This window comes from Etheostoma cragini, unplaced genomic scaffold (assembly GCF_013103735.1).
Source record: "Etheostoma cragini isolate CJK2018 unplaced genomic scaffold, CSU_Ecrag_1.0 ScbMSFa_1523, whole genome shotgun sequence".
NCBI classification, from domain to species: domain Eukaryota; kingdom Metazoa; phylum Chordata; class Actinopteri; order Perciformes; family Percidae; genus Etheostoma; species Etheostoma cragini.
Genome location: NW_023265587.1, coordinates 14,599 through 24,621, shown reverse-complemented (window position 1 = coordinate 24,621; position 10,023 = coordinate 14,599). Strand labels below are relative to the sequence as shown.

General features: G+C 36.3%; 1 protein-coding gene across 3 annotated transcripts in view; it reads right to left on the bottom strand.

Annotated features, from left to right (window-relative positions):
• Positions 1–10,023, bottom strand: part of slc41a2b (solute carrier family 41 member 2b) — a 48,044-nt gene that overhangs the window by 29,378 nt on the left and 8,643 nt on the right. For all 3 annotated transcript variants that reach the window (XM_034865386.1, XM_034865388.1, XM_034865387.1), the window contains 3 exons: positions 5,582–5,653; positions 3,808–3,952; positions 3,434–3,580 (listed from right to left, as the gene is read on the bottom strand). In XM_034865386.1, coding sequence (XP_034721277.1) covers positions 3,434–3,580; positions 3,808–3,952; positions 5,582–5,653 — 364 coding nt within the window. The remainder of the gene's footprint in view (positions 1–3,433; positions 3,581–3,807; positions 3,953–5,581; positions 5,654–10,023) is intronic.

Here is a 10,023-nt window from a genome sequence, read left to right as displayed (position 1 = left end):
TCTTTGTGATGAAAAAACTGAAAACGGGTCAAATTTGACCCGAGGACAACATCAGGGTTAACCCTTGTGCTGTCTTCTTGTCAAAATTAAAAATCATCCCTTTTATTGACGTTTTTTGTATCAATGTTTTTAACTTTTTCTTGCATTTTTGTCCCTTTTTTCAAATGTTTCAATGTCAAATGTCACTTTTTTTGACGTTTTCAACACTACGTAACACTAACTTATTAATTTTAGTTTACAATCCTCACCTACAAAGCCATCCACCACCTTCCCCCGTCATACCTCACTGTCCTCCTCTCCCCCTACCAACCTTCACGGGCCCTCAGATCCACCACAGCCGGTCTCGTCTTTGTCCCCAAGTCAAAGCTCCGCAGTTTTGGGGACCGAGCCTTTTCCAGGGCAGCTCCAAGGCTGTGGAACTCCTCCCCCCCCCATGAGATCTGCATCTCTGAGTCCCTCACCATTTTTCAGTCCCGTCTGAAGACCCATCTTTTCTGTTCTGCCTATCCTTAGTTTTTTTTTTTTTTTAATAACTGTCTCTACTCTGTTAAGCGACTTTGAGCTCGGGAAAAGCGCTATACAAATTCAATTTATTATTACAATAATTTTTGGGAATTTATGGTCAATAAAACTCATTTATAAGAAATTATACCTAATGTTAGAGTTAGCAAAGCAGAAATTAGGAATTATTGAGACTAAAATTAAAGGAATGGATGTTGATGATAATCACAGACTGGAATTTGTCAACTTTTACTCAATACTATTTCAAAAACACTTCAATTTGGTTTACAATTTCGTCACTTTCTTTCTGCACTTTTTGAAGCTTTTTGGGACATTTTGGTCACTTTGTTTAACGGTCTTTCATAAATAAAGGCGTTTAAATGCTTAAAAAAATGAATAAAACATCCACATTTAACCCTTGTCTTGTCTTCCCGTTACAATTAAAAATCCAAACTTTTGTTCACAGTTTTAATCGATGTTCTTAACTTTTTTCTCACGTTTTTTGTCCATTTTTTCAACACTTTTTTCAATGTCTCTCCCTTTAATTGACATTTAACACAACGTAGCACTAACTTATTAACTTTAGTTTTCCAGTTATTTTTGGAATTTATGGTCAATAAATCTCATTTATAGGAAATCATACCTAATGTTTGAGTTAGCAAAGCAGAAATTAGGAATTATTGAGACTAAAATTAAAGGAATGGATGTTGATGATAATCACAGACTGGAATATGTCAACTTTTAACTCAATACTATTTCATGAACACTTCAATTTTGGTTTACAATGCTATAAAATTGAACAAGACGCCCCAAAATGAATGAAAGTAGAGATTTGTACTTGGCAAAGAGCGTTGGGTGGAATCAATCATGTTATTTTGGGGAATTAAAAAGAACATTGATATAGGACAACGGGTCAAATTGACCCGATGACAACATGAGGGTTAAGTGAGACAAGGTGGTGCACTAGGTTAGTGTGGGTCACTAGTGGTCACTGGTGGAGGTCTGGTTGTGACATGAATTGAACGTGTGGAGTGGGTGGTAGTGGGTGGGGAAGACACTTAACTTATGAGAAGGCAGGAGGGACCTCTAGTGGCCAACAGAGGGAAGTGTCTCACCACAAAAAGATCAAATCTGGGCTTTACAACCATTTCTAACTGAGAGAAAATAGACCAAATGAAGTGATTTAAATGTGTTCTGTGTCACCTAACAATTGGGTTAATGTGTCATGACTGTGTTATGACAGCGTCAAGTGTTCATGACAGTGTCGTGTCAGTCTTATGTAGCCAACTTCAAAGTGTTAGCAAAAACATTAACATTTAAAAAGCTGGATTCAGAATTAAACTTTTTAACTAGAAAATGTGGTTCCACTATACTTGAAGGTATCTACATAAGAGTGACATGACATTGCCGTGAGAGTGTCATCGACATTATAAAACAAGTCATGAACGTTCATGACATAATGCTTATTTTAGTACATGTCGTTCAGTTATGTCATGACCAGTTATGGTTAGGGTTCATGTGTCATGACTGTGTTATGATTGTGTCAAGTGTTCATGACAGCGCCGAGTCAGTCTTATGTAGCTAATTTCAAAATGTTACCAAAAATATTAACATTTAAAAAGCTGGATTCAGAATTAAACTTTTTAACTAGAAAATTTGGTTGCACTTAACTTGAAGGTATCTACATAAGAGTGACATGACATTGCGGTGAAGGTGTTATAAACATTATAAAACAAGTAATAAATGTTCATTACATAACGCTTATTTTAGTACATGTCATTCATTTTTGTCATGACCAGTTATGGTTAGGGTTAATGTGTCATGACTGTGTTACAACAGTGTCAAGTGGTCATGACAGCGTTGTGTCAGTCCTATGTAGCTAACCTCAAAGTGTTAGTTAAATTATTAGCCCTAGATGACGTCTTCAAATGTCTCCTAGAGAAGAAACTAGAAAATTTGGTTCCACTTAATTTGACATAAGAGTGACATGACATTGCCGTGAACATGTCATCAACATGACAAACAAGTAATAAATGTTCATGACATAACGCTTATTTTAGTACATGTTGTTCAGTTATGTCATGACCAGTTATGGTTAGGGGTCATGTGTCATGACTGTGTTATGACAGTGTTGTGTCAGTCTTATGTAGCTAACTTCAAAGCGTTAGCGAAAATATTTTAAAAAGCTGGATTCAGATTTAACCCTTTTGTTGTCTTCCCTTTAACCCTGAACATGTCCTTCCAGGTCAAAATTGAAAAGGAACCTTTTTTCGTGCTTTTCCACTGTTTTTGTCACTTTTTTTGATTTATTTGTGATTTATTTTATTTTTCCACAGTTTTAGCGCTCTTTTAAAAACCTGAGCTGGTTTAATAACAAGTTTAATATAATATATAACCTCATTTATATCCAATTATACATATGTTTTTAGTTAAAAAGGTAGAAATAATCCATTATTTTGACTGGATCACAGATGGGCATATGTCAAATTTTAGTCGGGATGCGGTTTTAAAACCATTAAAAAAAGAATTCAAATGCTATAATATTAAATAAAACACCGAAATAATCAAATTAAAGTAATCATTAATGTCACCTGAACAACGTATGGAATCATCCATGTTATTTTTGGGGCAATTTGGTTGAAAGAAATCCACATTTCTGATATAAACCACTTTGAAACAGGTCAGTTTGACCCGAGGAGGACACAAGGGTTAAACTGTTTTTCATGTAATAAAAAAAAAGACCAATTAAATGAGTATCAAAATAAATGCTAATTCATTTAATAATTAACAACTAACCGAGTTAAGTATCGACCCCCCCCCCCCCCCCCCCCCCCCCCCCCCCCCCCAGTCCCCCAACGACAACATGCAGACTGGTGTCTCATTGGACTTGGTTAGCCAGTCCTGATGCACTTATGTAGTGGTCTTCACGTACCTAGGCACTTGTAGAGGCCCTGGCTGACCCCGGCCAGGATCGCCAAGGTGATGAGGTCCCCGAAACTGGCGGCAATGGGCGTGGCTACGTTGTCCGGGTTGATGCCCGTCTTCTTGGAGCCCACAATCACGCCCACCATGATGAAACCTGAAGGGGACACGAAGAGGGTCAAGGGGTCATCACCAAAACTAGTCTGTCAGAGAGACATGGTTTTTAACTGCATGTGAGATTAATAACAAGGACTGTTTGGGAAGGGGGACTGAAGTGACCCAGTTTCTCCCGTCGTCACAGTGTTAACAGCTTGTTTTAAACTGGGGTGTGTGTGTGTGTGTGTGTGTGTGTGTGTGTGTGTGTGTGTGTGTGTGTGTGTTTACCCTGCAGCAGGGAGGATATGAAGGCCGTGGCCACGCTGCTGGAGCAGAGCAGCATCGCGTGGCTCATCTGGAACTTCCCTTCCGGGATCCAGCCGAGGACCACGGCCGCCACGGCAGCCAGGAAACCCACCACGGTGGCCTGGACCTGGAGGGGGAGGGGGGGAGAGAGAGGGACCATGTGGTCTTTCACTAGAGTAGAGAAAACACACAAACACACACACACACACACACTATGTGTGCGAAAGCAGTGCTTACAGGATTAGCACGAGGCTAGGTCATGCTCCATGTTACCATGATTGTGTACTAGTGTGAGTAACATCACGTCCAGGTGGATTTTCATCCTGCTGACGTGTGTGTGTGTGTGTGTGTGTGTGTGTGTGTGTGTGTGTGTGTGTGTGTGTGTCATTGCGTGACATACTGGACAAACAGGTCGTGAAAACACAGTGACACTGCATGTGCTGTGTTTATCAGTGTGAGGGTAGATTATTAGCAACATGTACGTAGCCCTACACAGACAGACAGTCTGAGTCAATCTAAATCCCCAAAATGACCATTTTTAATCAGCGGCAGTGTATCCAGAAGATTAGATTAGATTAAATTCAACTTTATTGTCATTACACATGGATTTGTACTGAATAAATATAGAAATTAATGCTATTATAAACTGAGTTTTCCAGATAGATTTGTCCTATGAATATAATATGTTAACAAGTGTTAAAGATAACATGAGGACAACATGAGGACAACATGAGGGCAACCGGAGGACAACATGAGGACAACATGAGGGCAACGTGAGTACAACATGAGGACAACATGAGTACAAAATGAGGACAACATGAGTACAACATGAGGGGAACATGGGAACAACATGGGGCCAACATGGGGACAACTTGAGAAAACATGAGGACAATTTGAGAAACATGAGGACAATTTGAGGGCAACCGGAGGACAATATGAGGGCAACATGAGGACAACATGAGGGCAACATAAATACAACATAAATACAACATGAGGGCAACATGATGGCAACATGAGAAAACATGATGGCAACATGAGGACAACATGAGGGGAACATGAGGACAACATGAGGGGAACATGAGGACAACATGGGGACAACATGAGGGGAACATAAGGACAACATGAGGGGAACATGAAGACAACATGGGGACAACATGAGTGGAACATGAGGGGAACTAGGAACAACGTGAGGACAACATGAGGGCAATATGAGGACAACATGAGGGCAACATGAGGGCAACATGAGGACAACATGAGGACAACATGAGGACAACATGAAGACAACATGAGGACAACATGAGGACAACATGAAGACAACATTAGGACAACATGAGGACAACATGAGGGCAACATGAGGGCAACATGAGGACAACATGAGGGCAACATGAGGGCAACATGAGGACAACATGAGGACAACATGAGGACAACATTAGGACAACATAAGGGCAACATGAGGACAACATGAGGGCAACATGAGGACAACATGAGGACAACATGAGGGCAACATGAAGGCAACATGGGGAAAACATGAGGACAATATGAGGACAACATGAAGTTAACATGAAGACAACATGGGGACAACATGAAGACAACATGGGGACAACATGAGGACAACATGAGGACAACATGAGGGCAACATGAGGGCAACATGCGGGCAACATGAGGACAACATGAGGACAACATGAAGACAACATGAGGGCAACATGAAGACAACATGAAGACAACATGAGGGCAACAGCTAGACCGGGTGTGTTACCTGCTTCAGGGCCAGGTTGCCTATGATCAGATTCCACTTCTCGATGGGAGAATCCATCTTGCCCACGTTCACCTGAGTGGATGAAAAAACAATTGGTGACATTTGTTGAGTTTTCCATGAATGTGAATATACCAGAGCCCCATAAAGAAGCCTGGAGCATTTTATACACTGGTAGAGATGATTGCTTGATCTGAAAAAACTGACACAAAATAATGCAAAAATGCAGAAAAAAAAAACATGCTGAATTTGTTTTGAAATGTTTTGGTAAAGAAAAGCAACAAAACTGACCAAAAAAAAATGCAAAAAACGGACACAAAATAATGCAAAAAATGCAAAAACAAAAAACAAATGCAAGATTGTATTTTTTTATGTTTTGAAAAAAAAGCAAAATGTGACAAAAAAATGACTAAGTGACAAAAAAAATGCTGAAAGGACAAAAAAATGCAGAAAAAAAATAAAATGCTAGATTTGTTTTGAAATGTTTTGGTAAAAAAAAAGCAAAAAAACTGACCAAAAAAAATGCAAATAACTGACACAAAATAATGCAAAAAATGCAAAAACAAAAAACAAATGCAAGATTGTTTTTTTTATGTTTTGAAAAAAAGCAAAATGCGACAAAAAAATGAAAAAGTGACCAAAAAAATGCTGAAAGGACAAAAAAATGCAGAAAAAAAAATGCTAGATTTGTTTTCAAATGTTTTGCTAAAAAAAAGCAAAAAAACTGACCAAAAAAAATGCAAAAACTGACACAAAATAATGCAAAAAATGCAAAAACAAAAAACAAATGCAAGATTGTTTTCTTTATGTTTTGAAAAAAAAGCAAAATGCGACAAAAAAATGAAAAAGTGACAAAAAAAATGCTGAAAGGACAAAAAAAATGCAAAAAAATTCATTAAAAAAAATGCTACATTTGTTTTGAAATGTTTGGGTAAAAAAAAGCAAAAAAACTAACCAAAAAAAATGCAAAAACTTACACAAAATAATGCAAAAAATGAAAAAACAAAAAACAAATGCAAGATTGTTTTTTTTTATGTTTTGAAAAAAAAAGCAAAATGCGACAAAAAAATGAAAAAAAAATGACACAAAATAATGCAAAAAATGCAAAAACAAAAAACAAATGCAAGATTGTTTTTTTATGTTTTGAAAAAAAAGCAAAATGCGACAAAAAAATGAAAAAGTGACCAAAAAAATGCTGAAAGGACAAAAAAATTCAGAAAAAAAATAAAATGCTAGATTTGTTTTGAAATGTTATGGTAAAAAAAAGCAAAAACACTGACCAAAAAAAATGCAAAAAAACTGACACAAAATAATGCAAAAAATGCAAAAACAAATGCAAGATTGTTTTTTTTTATGTTTTGAAAAAAAGCAAAATGCCACAAAAAAATGAAAAAGTGTCAAAAAAAATGCTGAAAGGACAAAATAATGCAAAAATGGAGAAAAAAAACAAGCTAGATTTGTTTTGAAATGTTTTGGTAAAAAAAAGCAACAAAACTGACCAAAAAAAATGCAAAAAAATGACACAAAATAATGCAAAAAATGCAAAAACAAAAAACAAATGCAAGATTGTTTTTTTATGTTTTGAAAAAAAAGCAAAATGCGACAAAAAAATGAAAAAGTGACCAAAAAAATGCTGAAAGGACAACAAAATGCAGAAAAAAAATAAAATGCTAGATTTGTTTTGAAATGTTATGGTAAAAAAAAGCAAAAACACTGACCAAAAAAAATGCAAAAAAACTGACACAAAATAATGCAAAAAATGCAAAAACAAATGCAAGATTGTTTTTTTTTATGTTTTGAAAAAAAGCAAAATGCCACAAAAAAATGAAAAAGTGTCAAAAAAAATGCTGAAAGGACAAAATAATGCAAAAATGGAGAAAAAAAACAAGCTAGATTTGTTTTGAAATGTTTAGGTAAAAAAAAGCAACAAAACTGACCAAAAAAAATGCAAAAAACTGACACAAAATAATGCAAAAAATGCAAAAACAAAAAACAAATGCAGGATTGTTTTTTTATGTTTTGAAAAAAAGCTAAATGCGACAAAAAAATGAAAAAGTGACAAAAAAATGCTGAAAGGACAAAATAATGCAAAAATGGAGAAAAAAAACATGCTAGATTTGTTTTGAAATGTTTTGGTAAAAAAAAGCAACAAAACTGACCAAAAAAAATGCAAAAAACTGACACAAAATAATGCAAAAACAAAAAACAAATGCAAGATTGTTTTTTTTATGTTTTGAAAAAAAAGCAAAATGCGACAAAAAAAATGAAAAAGTGACAAAAAAAATGCTGAAAGGACAAAAAAATGCAAAAAAGACAAAAAAAAATGCAAAATGTAAGGTTTTAAACAAAAGCTAAAAGTGACAAAAAAATGGAAAAACTTTCCCCATATTGGGTATTCCCCCAAACTAGTTTTTTTTTTTCCATACTGGGTTATTTTCCCCATACCATAACCCCACATTCATTAGATGCTCATATATAAGCGTTATAAGTTTGTAACCACGCCAACCAGCTGGTAAATGATATTTTGAGTGAACATAAAACATGTGATTTGGCCCAAAACAACATTGTGAAAAACACCAAAGGTGCAAGACTGTGTAAAGAAGACATTCAGCAGCTTTAAAAGAGTCATTCAACGCCTCCATGGTACCGGCGAGCTCCACCAATCAGAGACGTCGGTGTTACGCTGAGGATTCTGGGTGTTGTAGTGCTTCTCCAAGACATTGCGAATAAAAGCAGGCAAGGTTGATATTTTATGGGCTTCTGGCTCCTACAAGTTTAGTTTCTCAATTTCACATCTACCTTGGATGGTTCTGACATTTTGGCCAATAATCAACATCCTAAATATGAAAAGGTTGTCCCAGTTAGTTGCCTTGGAGACAGTAACGTGTATTCTAACACCTAAATCTACATCCATTTCAATTAAAAGTAACATTTACACAAGTTTAACCCTTGTGTTGTCTTCCCGTTAACCAAGAACTTGTCCTTTCTGTCCAAATTGAAAATGAACTTATTTTTTTGTTCTTCTCCGATGTTTTTGTCGCTTGTCACTTTTTTCATTCTCTTGATTCTTTTTAATAGGTTTTACACTTATTCTTGGAATTAATGGTCAAAAAACCTCATTTATATCAAATTATACAAAAGTTAGTTTAGTTAAAAAGGCAGAAATTATGAATTATTTTGACTAATAGTTAAAAGTCGGTGGATCACAGATGGGTAGATGTCAAAGTTTAGTCCGTGTACTGTTTTGAAACCGTTAAAAAAAAAATTAAAATGCTAAGCCACAAAAAAAATCAATGAAACTAATCATTAATTTCACCTGAAGAATGTTGTACGGAGTCATCCATGTTATTTTCGGGCAATTTGGTTGAAAGAAAGACATATTTCTGATATAAAAACACTTTGAAACGGGTCAATTTGGACAACACAAGGGTTGAAACCTGTAAAAAGCTGCGATTAAATCAAAATAAAAAGTCCTGCCGAACGTCTTAGTCCTGCACAACTCCCCACGCTGCAAATCCCTGTCTTTTTCATGACTGGGCCTTAGGACAACATGGACACAAAGACCCAAAAACTGTCTTTTTGGGTCACCACAGAAGGAGGGTCAGCTCCCACTGAGCTCTGCAGTCCGTGTTGACACAGCACTGTGAATTTGGAGCGTGTTTGCGGAGAGCCGGGGGCGGACAGGAAGAGCCACAAACCAAACAAATAGAGGATCCTGCTGTGTCACGTCTTCAGGGTTTTTCCCTTTCGAGTGCAAGAGCATGAGTAGTGTCTCAGTGTCTCTGAGGAGAGACAAACGCAGAGACGTGGACACACGGAGACACAGCTCACAGGTTCTGCAGGACTGTAGTCCAGGGTTTAAAACATAAGAAAAAGGAAATCCAGTCACACAGTTAATTGCTGCCTTGCATTAAAGCAGTAGCCTTCCAATACTTTGTTAGTAGCTTTAAATTCAGTTTTTTCAAGCCAAAGGTCGCTAAACTTGCACTTTCCAATAGTATGGTCTATGGTACAAATGGTCTATGGTTCAAAAGAGACTTGCACCAATAATACGAAAGCTGATTGGCTGGAATATAAGTCAGCAAATTATATTTAATGCTAGTGAAACACCACGGAATAAACAAAAAAACTAAAAATCCAAGTATTAGAAGTAGGGTTACATGGACGTAGGAAATGGATTGGTTTACAATTATTTAAGACGTCACTATGTGCAAGCAGCCTGTCCCCTGAACACACTTTTTTTCATTGCTCTTTCATACATTATTTTCACTTTTTTCAATGCTCTTTAATACATTTCTGTCACTTTTTTCAATGCTCCTTCATAAACTTTTGTCACTTTTTTTCAATGCTCTTTCACAACTTTTGTCACTTTTTTCAATGCTCTTTAATACATTTGTGTCACTTTTTTTCAATGCTCTAATACATTTGTGTCACTTTTTTTCAAT